General features: G+C 34.0%; 1 protein-coding gene across 4 annotated transcripts; it reads right to left on the bottom strand.

Annotated features, from left to right (window-relative positions):
- Positions 1–772: 772 nt before the first annotated feature.
- On the bottom strand, positions 773–5158 carry LOC117924561. Of its 4 annotated transcripts, none has more exons than XM_034843216.1 (4): positions 4935–5158; positions 2342–2382; positions 1782–2085; positions 773–1357 (listed from the first exon to the last, which is right to left on the bottom strand). In XM_034843216.1, the coding sequence occupies exons 1-4, from the start codon at positions 5020–5022 to the stop codon at positions 1047–1049; spliced, it is 744 nt and encodes a 247-aa protein (XP_034699107.1). In that variant the 5' UTR covers positions 5023–5158; the 3' UTR covers positions 773–1046. The 4 variants fall into 4 exon arrangements, with proteins under 4 accessions (XP_034699107.1, XP_034699108.1, XP_034699109.1 ...); XM_034843217.1 differs by having other exon boundaries at positions 1782–2082; positions 4935–5157; XM_034843218.1 differs by lacking the exon at positions 4935–5158 and adding an exon at positions 4125–4898.
- Positions 5159–14748: the final 9590 nt, after the last annotated feature.

The following is a 14748-nucleotide window of genomic DNA, read 5'->3' as shown; positions in this document are numbered from 1 at the left end:
CACTTTTAATATAGAGTGTTTTTTAAATCATTTTTAGTTTTTAAAACGTTTTGCATACCAACCCTTACCTTCAAATTATTTTTTCGTCTCCACCTTCTTCCTCTGATATCTCTTTCATGATCTCTCCCTTTCTTTTGTCATGGCTACTGTTTCTATAGAATCCTAGCTCCTCTTTTCCTCTTTCATCTCATCACCTCCATTTCTCTACTTCTCTTATCTCTCACTCTCAAACACACGCATATATTACCCACTTCAATTGTTCCATATGAAGTTCAAATTACAGTAGCCACCATCGCCAACATTGTTGCCATCATTTGGAGAAGGAAATTGGAAAAAAAATAAAAATGAGAACACAAATTTGAGAGTTTGTTCTTTGTGTATGGATTTAGGATTTAATTCAATTTATTGTATGATGCATTTTTAGAGGGTTTGTGATTTGTTCTCTACTTGTGTTTTTTTTGTTCAATTCACGATGTAAAAAATAGGGAAAACAACTTGAGGTTGTTATCGTAAAACATCAAATTGAGAACAAGGAGAACAAATTTGAAAACACGGGAAACAATTGCCAAACATGTTTTTAAGTATTTTCTATTTTCAAGAACAGAAAACGGTTTTTGAAAACAACAACCAAATAAGCCATAAGAATTTGTTTGATAGTGATTTTAAAAAATATTTGTAATCTTTTTAACACTTGAAAATAAATTTTTTTATAAAAGTTTTCAAGTGTTACAAAAGTCACAAATGCTTCTTAGAATCACTGACAAACGGATTCTAAATCAATAATCACAAGGGAATGCAATTTACATTATTAATGGCATCCAAATAGAATTACTTCAATTTACATGTATCATTTGCAGGAACACGACATAGGTGCTTTTCTGATCTGCCTAGCAGAACATTTGAAAACTAAATCAAATAGATAGCAATTTGCACTAAAAGCAGGGTAAAACTCCTACCTCACGGAACATTCAGTCTGAGATATATAAAACACCTATATTTCCCTCTGAATATGTTATGTTTCTTGTATTAAGTCAGTATATGTACGGTTATTCCTGTCCTCCTGAGTCATCAACCTTGGAGAGCAAGCCCACACATAATGGGCAGGGCGGGTCCTGTCTATCTTCATGACATGTTCTCTGCTCCAAACAGTCTGCATGATAAACATGACCACAAACTAAAACTGCCACAACAGAGAGCTCACTTGAAGAGAGTACATTTTCTAGACAGTAAGGTTTCCGCCTTAATGGCCTCTGACATATTCCACAAACCATCCTCACCATATCAAGAGATACTGCATCCACCACTGATGAACTTGACCTAATTCTTTCTGGCCGGAAAAAGGCTTTTTCCCTACTCCCTGAAAAAATAAAAATTGCAGAGATTAAATTTACAAGAGAAGAGAACATGTAAAAGGATAATATTATACATCAAAGGCTGTACTAAGATTTGATACTATCAACAAAAAGATCCAGGAAATGCTTCCAAAAAGAACTCTGATTAATCTTCTGTATGGACTTCAAAAAGTGACTGCTTTGAAAACAAAGTCTATAGCTTACATTGCCCCCACAACCAAAATTCCCTCAAATTTTCCTTTTCGAATTTGTATTCTAGAAAATAAGCTGACTATGGGTGTCTCATTTGTCATATATGCAAGTAGAATAATAATAACACCACACCCATTATTATAAATAATGACTAAATGCCTCATTTCTCTTCTCCCAGATTTATTTTCCACCAAAAACCATTGAAACACACACAAAAGAAAAGACTAAAAAGATCACCAGTGTGTTGTCCAAAGTCTGACTTGGAATGGTTAGCCAACTTGAAGGACAGTTTCTCATCACATGAAGGAGTGATCTTGCCATGAGAAGTTGAAGCATCAGCATGGTTGGCTGAATTCCTTCGAGAGTATTGATGACCATAGTGATGCCGTGAACGTCTTAAAAGTAACGTACGACTGAGATTGTAATGATGATGTGAAAGTGGATGATGGGGATTTGATAGCTTCAAAGAACTATCTGTCATATCCATGACCGATGTGAGAGGCTTGAGAGCACCGGCTTCAGTTAAATGTGAAGATTTCTGCTAGAGACAGGAAAAATAAATGACATGATTATGTTTCATTTTGTTGCTGGAAATTGGAAAAACAGAAAATATAGAATTTTTTGCAACATTCCAACCTAAAGCAGTGCAAATTTCAAATTTCATTAGTTTTCCTGCACCACAAGTTAGCCAAATGATGCATTTGATGACAACCATTAAGCAAACAGTTATTCTAGAGAATTGATATCCATGACACACATAAACACACAGAAGAAAGAAAAAATAACTAACAACTAACCTCTGTTAACAAATCCATTCTAGAGGAACAAGGCATGGTGTCTGCAATATTCAAAAAAAAAAAATAATGATCAAACACATTTACTCTAGGATCAAGAAGCAAGATATTTCTTATCATTGCATTATTCAAAAAATAACACTGATCCTCAACTACATTGTAATCCAGAAAATGGACCAGAATACATGACATGCTCAACAACCCCAAGCATCCATAAAAAAAATTGACCAGGAGAAGGGAAAAAAAAGTAAAAAATAACGGTGTCTAAAGTGACACTAAGGAAATATTAAAGGTTTCAGAAGGAGAATTAAAGTGCCGCAGAGGAATGACAAGGGTCCCTGGATATGTTTAATGATTCATCTTGTCTAGGAGATGGGCTACCTGCAGAATTTTTATGTTGAAATTTGAGGTGGATGGAGGAAAACAAGGTTTTGATGTTTGGATAAATCTGAATATGGGTAGCCCACAAAGCAAGAGGCAATTAGAAGAATATTGTGCATTGAAACATGTCAGAACTAGAACAGAGCACTGGAAGCAAGTCTCACCAAATGATCACCATGGAAGGAAAAAGGTATGGTTTCAAGACCGTTAACCACAACAAAGGCCATAAATGCAAGGTATGGTTTCAAGACCGTTAACCACAACAAAGGCCATAAATGCAAGGATGGCCCAGAAAAGTTAAGACATAAAGGGATTTAAAGGATGTAATGCACATATAAGCACAACAGATAATGATTAACCTAATTGTGATCATGAATCATATGCAGGAATATGTAAGCTGAGAAATTAGCAGAAACACCAGAAGCTATAGTCTCAGAAATCCAGGGGTATGATGGCCAAGTAGGCCAAGATGTTATTCTACATCCAAGCTACCAGCTCTATGTGACATATATTACCCCTCAATTCTAGCAATACCATTAATAGTCCAGGAGGAAATGAGGAATAGATCAACCAAATCTTGGGGCAAGAGTAAGAATAAAAGGGAACAGCAACCAGAAGGATAAAAATTTATGGTAATGACTTAGAGAAGAACTGAATGGCACAAAGTGGGTTTAGGCTGAAATTTGTGTAGTTTTGTATCTGATGAATGAAGAAAACTGAATATCAAAGGCCTTATTATCATGAAATTCATGTATACTTTTGTGAATTGGGATAGGGTATATATAAAGGACCCCACTCTATCTATGATTGATTTTATAGATTGGTTGCTTGTAAAGTAAGGGGAAGGCCTTTTTTTTGTTCTCCCTACTACCTAGCTTTTTGAGACGTTGTTTGTATACTTCGTGTGTACTGCTTTCACCGCTTTTAGGCATTTCTAATGCAAGCCTTTTATTACCTATCCAAAAAAAAAATGAAATTCGCATCTCAAAAATGATTAGCTTTTGCTAGAAAGGGTCCAGCAAGAGGTGCCTCAACATATTTCGTGAGAGGAGCAGGGGAATGACAGAAAATGCATGTGGATCAATTAATCAAGGAATCACTTTGAAATTGCATATTAAATTGGCTTCCAACATAGTTACCAAAGCATGTTCATTTGCAATACAGGAGCATCTGGTAAATTTCTCCTTGAGAGGTTTGGTAAACTTCATAACTGGCATCAGTCAAACTATTTGGCAAAGACTTCATAGCCTAAACTAAGAAAATTTTTTAAAAGTAAAATAAAATAAAAGTTTGCAGCGAGCGTTGTAACATTGAGTCCTTATACTCCATATGATAGCCGAGAAAAATGTAGCAAAAGGCAAGAACTTTGAGTTTAAAATCATATTCTTTCATAATTAGTTGGGACCTGAGAAATCGAAAACCACCACTCAACCGAACCTTTGTTTTCTTCTCCAGCAATTGCAGCATTATCCTGCACTGTACCATTTTGGAAGAAAATGTTGCTTTCCTTCCATAAAAATTTTAGCTTTGCTTACAATTAAAATTTTGAAGCTCACATTGGATAGCAGAATCAATAGATGGAGAACAGGTAAACACACAGTTAGCCATTAGTCCAACCTTAACTAGTTAAAGAAAGCAAAGATGAACACAAAAATGTTGAGAGGGAGAAAAAAGTTCAAGAATTTAATTCTAATTGCAAAATGCAAAGCCCCAACCCCTCCCTCTGGTTGCTGAGAAAACAGAGGGAAAAGAAAAGAAAATGAGACAGTGCTCTTTTTGTTTGAAAAAATTGGGGAAAACACTCAGCTGAGAGATATTCGATGCTATTTACAGCACTAAACAATTAAAGGGAAGAAAAAGAAGGCGGCCACAAACCCTCCGTTTGGATTCCGAGAAAGGAGAAAAAAGAAAACCAAAGATAAGAAAATCTGGGTATTGTACTTTCTATTGTCTTCAAAAACTGGAAACAACCCCAAACACACTCCACTACGCTCTATATACCATCCCAAAATCCATGGCAACAAAAACACAACATTAAAACTTTAATTTCCTACTATTTCCGACACTTCCCGACTAACCAAACACATTGCACACTCCCTTCTCTTACAAGGTACCTAACACAGAAGAAGAGAAATGAAAGACACAAGTTGAAATTGACATCATTTACACCATTTCCAACCAACCAAACAGAAAAAGAAATAGAGGAAAAACGTACCAGAAGAAGCAGAAGAAAGAGGAGAATCGGAGGTGAAGGGATGAAGCTGAGAGGGGCGCTTCCTTTTCCCCATGATATCAAAAGGCATGGAAGTAACGGCCACAAAAAACCGCCAATTCTAGGGCTTGGTTTCTTTGGTTTAGCAGTGGTGCAGCATTAATCTACACAGAAACATACGGCGGAGGCATCGCCGTTTAACCTCCCTCCGCGGCTCCACCTCACCATTGTGTCACGTGCGTAATGTTGGGCTATGAGTGATGCCGTGCCTTCTCGTAACGTACTTTTGTCCTCTTCTTTTGGATGGCTGAGGTCAGCCGTTGGTTCATCTGTATTTACTGTTGGTTGAAAAAAAAAAAAAAAAAGAAGCTGCACTATAAATATGTATTAATGTTTGTAGATGTAAATTATGGTACACTTATACATGTATTTACCTTTTTTTAGGTGCAAATTTTTTATTATAATAAAGAAATCAATCCAAGATAATAATTTTTACATGAAAACCATTCATTCAATTTTTCAACAGATTATGCAAATATAAGAACCACGGGATCTCAAATTGCATATCTACTATTAAAAGAACGATATACGATTAAATCTGATGTCTCGAGTCTTATATTTCGATACCTATATTGCTTTTTACTTTTACAAGGCAACACCAAACATTCTCCCAATGAACATTACCTCATTTCGGAGGGGATGTGTAAATCTTTCTCTTAACCTAAGAAATGCAAAGACGAAGTTCTTAAGATAATTCATAATAAACATCACATCCAGTTGCATTTAGGAACACCCAAGGGATGTCACTAAACTTTGAATAGAATGAAGAGAATGTCTCATCCTATTACCATCTTATGCTCTTAAACTTAGCAATAAACATCTAAATTTTGGATAATTTCATAGTTGAAACACCCTCATGAGTAATTGAGCGAGTATCTCATGCTTCTTTAGCACGTTTATATAGTTATCCTATGAAATTCCTTAGGACTAACCACATTAAAGATTCTATAGAGAGCTCAAGCATTCGTTTCCCTACCCTTATTATCTAGTTTGTGTCATTCCTATTTGGTCTTAAATTCTCATGTGGATGTTCCAATACCATCCAATTTCAATGGCAACCCCATCCAAATTTCATTGACTTTCTTATTTGTTCTCCTTGCATTTTCAAGAAAAAAATTCATGTGTGCCTCCCAATGTGGATAGTTGTTGTCATAGAAACAGGGTGGGTTATTAATTGATGATCCAACCCTCTATGTTTCCATAACTTAGATCTAGCAAGATCAAAAACTTTGATACTAATTGAAAGTTTGTAAATCTAGATTATAATATACCAAAAGGGGAGTAAAGAAGTGTTTACTTCTTTTTAGCCTGCATTTTTTATTTTAATTCCTTTTCAATATTTAGGAAGTAGAAAAAGAAATCAATCACACTAAGAGACCTCAATTTTTATGTGGAAATCCACCCATGCAATCTCCTAAAGACTATGCGAATATGACAACCATGAAGTCAAAGACCTTAAATCATAAATCTACTATTGAAATAAGAATAAACAATTTTACCTAACAAATTTTATCGGTAAGTCTTACTCCTCAATACTTATATCGATCTTAAAGTCTGCAACATAGCACCATGCATGCTTCTAGTGGACTCTACCTTAACACCTGAGAAAATACATATCTCTCTTTTAACCTAAGGAATGAGAAGACAAACTTCTTGAGAGTTTAGGATGCAAGGAAGTCTAGTCTTTTGGTATGTCCAAAGTTTGCATCTAGAAGAGCAAAAACATTTTTGGCATGGTATTTATAGAATAAAACCCTTGTAGACATAATTTAAAATTTCCAAAAATAAAACTGAATAAAAATTTGGAAAAAAATAAATAAATTTGCGCACATTTTGATCCTACCATGAGCACTTGAGCACTATGACCAATGCTTGAGTGTTCAAGAAGTTTTAAAAATACATTTTTAAGACATTAGCACTCAATTTTAATGTCTACTAACCACTCCATAACTTAATAAATTCAATGAGCTTTTTCCAAACCTTTTTATACTTACTTGTTACATCCTAGTATTAGTATATATATTTAAAATAAAACTTATATTACATCATAATATTTATTATTGTAAAAAAAAATGAAATCTCTCTTAAATTAATATTAATTTGAAAATTATTTTTACAATTTATAATTTAATAAGTTTTTATTTTTATTTTTTGTTAATATTATTTACAGTTAAAATATTGAAGTTTATGAGTAAAGAAATTATATTATATTATTAAATACATAAAATACTTACATTTATTCTTTAAATACAAATTTAATTTTTTTAATCGAAACTTTTGTTTTATAAAATATGTACTATAAAAAATTTATAAAAAAAATTAATAAGAAAAATAGACTATGTATATCTCTTATGTCAACTTCTTAGGCTATTATATATATCATATAAAACGGATATAAAGTATAGAAGTAAAAATAATTTTAAAAATTGTGACATACCATTCTCATTGATGATGATAAATATTTATATACAAATGCATTTGAGTTCTACTATAATTAAAACTCTATCTCCTACTTTAATTCAAATTAATAGTAAACTTGAACTCTAATTTAAATTCTATATTCTTTTATAATTCAAACCAATAATAAATAGATAAATTTAATAGTTAAATTACGGAAAAACATTTAAATTATTTATTTTCTATATTATGTCCCCACAAGATGGAGTTTTGAGAGGAGAGTCTAATCTTCACTTGAAGAGTGAGAAATCATGCACGCAGAACAGGCTTAGTGAGAGTATCGGCTAATTGATCTTTGAATGAGACATGAGTCACACAAAGAGCACTACTTTGAACTTGTTCATGAATGAAGTGTAATCCAATGCAACATATTTCCTATGGGAATGAAAGACCAAATTAGATCAAAGATGATTAACACTAACATTATCGTAGTAGATCACAAGTATTTAGGGAACATAGATACTAAGTTCAATAAGAAGTGAACATACCCGATGCAATTCAACAAATGTACAAGCAATAGAACAATATTCTACTTTAGTAGACGAACATGTAATAACTTTTTGCTTCTTGGAACTCCACAAGATAGGGTCGTGACCAAGGTAGACAATGTAAGCATTTGTAGAAATGAAGTCACCTTTATTACGACCAAATTTGCATTAGAAAAGGCATGAAAAGAGAGAGAGAGAGAGAGAGAAAAGATGCGATAAAGATCTAGACCATGATTCGATGTGCCATAAAGATATCAAAGAAGGTGCTTGACGATAGTTGAATGATCACTAGTAAGGCGATGCATAAATTATGAGAGTATATTCACCGCAAAAGCAATATCAAACCGAGTGAGAGAAATATATTGAAAACTATCAATAATAATTTGATACTTTGTTAAATCATAGATGACAATATTAGTATGGAGTTCAAGAGTTAGAGTTGTAACAAGTGGTGTGATGACTGATTTGGCATTTGACATGCAAGTGTGAGCTGAAAAATCTCCAATATATCAACGTTGAGAGAGAAATAACCCTTGATGATGGTGTGTGACTTTAACACTAAGAAAATAAAAGAAAGACTCAAGATCCTTAAGAGAAAATTGTTGGTAAGAGTTAAAATGAACTTCTGCATGATACCATCATTTTCACCTATAATGATAATGTCATCAACATAAATAAGGAGATAGACCATGATACCACTAGCGTTGAGGACAAATAATAATGTGTCAACATGGGTATTGATGAAGCCAAACTTGATAAGAAACTGACAGAGCTCATGATACCAAGTACATGGTGTCTACTTAAGACCATAGATAGCTTTGTAAAGTTTGCACACATGATTAGGATGATCATGGTCAATGAATCCTGGTGGTTGAGCCATGAAAACATCTTCAAACAAATGGCTTTGAAGAAAAGCATTGTTAATATCAAGTTGGTGGAGAGACCAACCACAATTGACTATAATACTAAGAACAAGACGTATAGTGGTAGGTTTAAAAACATGGCTGAAAGTATCATGATAATCAATGTTCAATTGTTGGTGAAATCCTTTGGTAACAAGGCAGGCTTTGTACCTGTCAATAGAACCATTAATTAAAAGTTTAGTGCAAAAAATCCACTTACATCCAACAAAATTGCATGTTAGTTTTAGGGGAATAAGTTCTCATGTGCCATTCTGAACAAGAGCATCATACTCTTTTAACATAGCCCGATGTCATGTGAGATCTTTGAGAGCTTATGTCACGCCCCAAGACCCACTCCAAGGGCATGACGGTCATTTCACACTTCAAACCCGAAGGCTTACAGTGTAACATGACCCAAACAATTATCTTGTAATCGGAAGTTACCAATTACCAAATACCTGTTTAGAGTAGTGGAACAAAATCTAAAATCCTCAAAATTCCATTTCAAAACTAAAACATCCACTATCCAAAATCCATTGTCTAAATATTTGCAAACTTAAACAATTCAAGTACTAAAACAAATTTCAAAATCTCCAAAACTCAATTTTGAACTAACATAAAATTTAAAGGATCAATATCCAAATAGCTTCCAAATACCAAAAGATCCAAATGAACATAACTAATAGTTAAACAAAATCCAACATAAAATCCTAAGTCAAATCCTAATGATGACCATTCCTCAGCCTAGCCATCACTCCTTCCCCGAACTAAGGGTACCCGAAAAGTAGTCAACAAATAGGAATGAGCTCACAACCCAATAAGGAACATTAATGCAGTCCATAGATCAAATATTTCAAATTCACTTGCAAAATAAGAGATATTGTAGTTAATCATTTTCATAAACCTATGAGTTAATTTTATTTTTTTTGCCAATACATTCAAAATTTCTAACTCTATGCATTTATTTCTGATTCAAACATTTTCATATCAAATTCAGTCAAAACATTTCAATAATTTATTTACTCTGGTCATCAAACATCAAATGGTGCCCAGTTAGGTGAGACTTTTCAAATGGGTGACTAGCCTCAAATTGTTCATTTAAGGTGGATGGAACCAAACACTACTAATACTAGTAACCTCTAACCGAAACCCCTAAAAGCTAGAGTTCAAATCAATTATATTCCCCACCAAGAAATGTAAAGGTCAACTATTATATCCCATTAACAAGGGCCAAAAGTCAAAAGTCAACTATTATATCTCGTTGACAAGGGTCAAACAAACCAGAGTCAAATATTTATTTCATTTATTCAAATTTACAACATATAATATCTCCACATTTATTTGTCAAAAACAAAACATAAAATTCTAACATACTTTTCATGCAAAACAGGTTTGATCCAGGCATAAAACGGAATATAACTCAAACATTTTCAAATAATGCATATATATATATATATATATATATATATATATATATATATATATATATATAAACAAATTTTTTAAAAAAAAAATTAACAACTACATTAATTTCCCTTACCTCAAATAAGCACTCCAAATCTTGAAAAGTTTGGCCCCAAAATTTATTTCTCACCTAACATAACAAAAAAGTACTATCAATACTATTGACTATTCATTTAAAATAGGTTTGGGAATCCTAGAATTTATTTATTTTTATTCTTTTTTTAAGTCAATATTATTATTACAAAAATTATTTTCCAACTTTTTAACCAATAACAATTTATCCTCAATAATTTATTTCTCTTTCCTAAACTAAATTGAATTTCCTAAAAATATTTATTTACAATAATCTCTTTCATCACTTTACAAAGAATTTATTTCTTTAATTATTTATTCCAACTTGTCTTAGGACCTACTTCATATTTTAATAAGATTATCCTACAATCCTCAATATATCCTTTTTCTTTTCCACCCTCAATATCACAAGTCATTGACTTTTCAACCACATAACCAAACCCACACACAGTACATCTCCATGATCTCCACATTTTCTTTTTAATCACTATTCTGCCACATGTTTTTATTTATTTATTTCAAAACCTCACTTTCCACACCTATCCTACCATCTACAACACACACCAACCATTAAACATTAAATAAGAAAACATACACTCCACACCCAACGGATCCACACATTCCCATTGCTATTTATTTATTTATTTATTTTAATCCTTAATTCTACGGGGCTTCACGCTGCCACAATTATCACACGTCATCTATCACGAAATTAATTTTTTTTTTAAGAAACACAAACCCTAATTTAGATTGGGGTTTCCTACCTAAGGTTAAAAATATAATGAATATATTAAAATAAGATCTAAGAATTAGAAAACAAAAATCTTACCTAGAGAAATCTGTTCTTCAAACCCTAGATCCGAAAGTCTTATGTCCTTTGGTATTCTGCCAATATGAATGAAAATTCAGAGAAGAATAGAAAAGATTTTCTTTTTTTTTTTTCAATTTATACCTAGGGTATTTATTAGGAAAATTACTTTTTTACCTCTCTTTCATTTTATTAAAATAATTAATTCACTAATATTATTATTATTATAAATTTCCTATCTTATCCCTATATAAAAATTTCTGGGCATTACATCCTCCCCTCCTTAACAAAAGTTTAGTCCTCTAAACTTGACATACCTGAGTCTTGAAATAATTGAGGATGCTTTTCTCTCATCTTATCTTCTAACTCCCAAGTGGCCTCTCGGATACTATGATTGCTCCATTGGACCTTTACCAACTTGACAACAGCATGTCGTAGTACCTTGTCCATTACATCTACAATTTGAACGAGCACCTCTTTATAAGTCAAGTCCTTAGAAATCTGAATAGGCTCCAACCCCACAACATGAGAAGGGTCAAAAACATATTTCCTCAAAGTCGAAACATGAAACACATTATGAATCTTAGACAGACTTGGAGGCAAGGCTACTTTATACGCCAAGGCACCTACTTTTTCCAATATTTCAAACAGACCCACAAATTGAGGACTAAGTTTTCCTTTTCTCCCAAATCTCATCACAAACTTCATAGGCGAAACTTTTAAGAAAACATGATCACCTACTTCAAACTCCAAATCTCTCCTGCGATTATCGGCATAACTCTTCTGTCTATTTTGCGTTGCTTTCAATTTTTCTTTAATCAAAGTTATCTTTTCAACTGTCAACTGCACAAGTTCAGGCCCTAAAAGTTTCATTTCTCCTACATCATCCCAACAAATAAGAGATCGACATCTCCTACCATACAACCCTTCAAAAGGAGTCATCCCAATGCTAGCTTGAAAGCTATTATTATAGGCAAACTCCACTAGAGGCAAATAATCATCCCAATTACCTTTTAGGTCCAAAGCACAAGCTCTCAACAAATCCTCTATAACCTGAATTACCCTATCTGATTGACCATTAGTCTGTGGATGAAAAGTAGTACTAAATCTCAACTTAGTACCTAATGTTTTTTGTAAGCTATGCCAAAATCTAGAAGTGAAACGAGAATCTCTGTCATAAACTATAGAAACAGGCACCCCATGCATTCTCACAATCTCCTTAACATAATGAGAAGCAAGCCAAAAGGTCCATAGAAAAATTTACTTTCATAGGCAGAAAATGAGCAGACTTTGTCAATCGATCCACAATCACCCAAATAGCATTATTACCTCCTAAGGTTCTTGGCAACCCTATCACAAAATCCATGGTAATATGCTCCAATTTCCACTCAGGAATAGTAAGTGGTTGTAAAGACCCTGCTGGTCATTGATGTTCAGCTTTCACTTGTTGACATACCAAACACTGAGCCACATATTGTGCAATATCCCGCTTCATTCCTGGCCACCAATAGTTCTGCTTTAAATCTTTTTACATCTTTGTCCCTCCTAGGTGGACTGCAAGTTTAGAACAATGAGCTTCCTCCAACAACTTTCTCTTTAAATCTTCATCATTTGGGACACAAAGTCTAGTCCCAAATCTCAAAATCCCATCATCTGATAAGACAAAGTCAGGCTTACTACCCCGTTTTACTTCCTCCATAAGTTGCATTAATTGCACATCATTCTTTTGTAGGCTCTTAATTCTCCCAATCAAGTCTGGTTGCACTCTAAAGTTTGCCACAAGAGCTCTCGAGTCCAAAACTCTGATATGGACTTGTAAACTCCTCAAATCTTTCAATATTTGCCTCTGATAGCCTCTAATAGCTGCTAAGGAACCAACAGTTTTCCTACTCAAGGCGTCAGTCACAACATTCACCTTCCTTGGGTGATACTGAATAATACAATCATAATCCTTAAGTAGTTCAAACCATCTTCTCTGTCTCATGTTCAATTCCTTTTGGGAAAACAAATACTTCAAACTCTTATGATCTGTGAATATCTCACAAGTTTCACCAAAAAGAAAATGTCTCCACCACTTAAGTGCAAAAACCACTGCAGTTAACTCCAAATCATGAGTAGGATAATTTCGTTCGTAAGGCTTTAACTGTCTAGAAGCATAAGCCACAACTTTCCCATGTTGCATAAGAACACAACCTAAACCCTGATGAGAGGCATCACTATACACCACAAACCCTCCTGAACCTAAAGGGATAGTCAAAATAGGAGTTATTACCAATTTGTTCTTTAACTTTTGGAAACTACGTTCACAATCATCAGACCACTCAAACTTAACCCCTTTTTGAGTCAAACTGGTTAGAGGTAGGGTAATCTTAGAGAACCCCTCAATAAACCGCTTATAATAACCAACAAGTCCCAAAAAACTTCGAATCTCGGTCATAGTAGTAGGTCTCCTCCAATTTGACACAACATCTACCTTTCCAGGATCAACTGAGATGCCATCCTTGGTTACCACATGGCCAAGGAAAGAAACTTTGTCTAACCAGAACTCACATTTCTTGAGTTTAGCATACAATCACTTATCTCTGAGAGTCTATAATACAATACTCAAATGGCGCTCATGCTCCTCCCTACTCTTTGAGTACACCAAAATATCATCTATAAAAACTACCACAAACTGATCTAGATAGGGCTTGAATACCCTATTCATTAAGTCCATAAAAGCAGCAGGTGCATTAGTCAAACCAAAAAACATAACCAAAAACTTATAATGCCCATATCTAGTCCGAAAAGCAGTCTTAGGTACATCTTCATCTCTAACCCTTAAATGATGATAACCTGACCGAAGATCAATCTTAGAGAACACACAAGCACCCTGAAGCTGATCAAACAAATCATCAATCCGAGGAAGGGGATACTTATTCCTCACCGTCACCTTATTCAACTCTCTATAATCAATGCAGAGTCTCAGAGATCCATCTTTTTTCTTTACAAATAAAACAGGAGCTCCCCAAGGTGAAACACTAGGCCTAATGAAGTCTTTATCTAACAATTCTTGAAGTTGAATCTTCAACTCCTTAAGCTCCAAAGGTGTCATCCTATAAGGGGCCTTAGATATAAAAGTTGTCCCTGGTGCCAAATCAATGGTGAACTCCACCTCCCTCTCTGGTGGCAAGCTAGGTAGATCCTCTGGAAAGACATCAGGATAGTCCCTTACAATGGGTATGTCTTCCAACTTTAAATCATTTTCCTCATTCACAACATAAGATAAAAAGCCTTGACAGTTTTTCCTGAGCAAAGAACTAGCTCGCAAGGCTGAGATCACACGCAGTGGTTTGTCCACATGCTTCCCCTCAAAACTAAAATCAGGCTGACCAAGAATGCTAAAAGTCACTCTTTTCCCAAAACAATCAACAAAAACATGATAAGAAGCTAACCAATCCATTCCCAAAATCACATCAAAATCTTGAAGGTCTAAAAGTACTAAGTCAATTGTCATATCTCTATACCCAATCATCACACAACAATCTCTAATTATTTTATTAACCACAACAAAATCTCCTAAAGGA

The sequence above is a fragment of the Vitis riparia genome, chromosome 11 (assembly GCF_004353265.1).
Source record: "Vitis riparia cultivar Riparia Gloire de Montpellier isolate 1030 chromosome 11, EGFV_Vit.rip_1.0, whole genome shotgun sequence".
Taxonomy (NCBI): domain Eukaryota; kingdom Viridiplantae; phylum Streptophyta; class Magnoliopsida; order Vitales; family Vitaceae; genus Vitis; species Vitis riparia.
The sequence above is the reverse complement of the archived record's forward strand: the minus strand, read 5'-3'. Positions and strand labels throughout refer to the sequence as shown.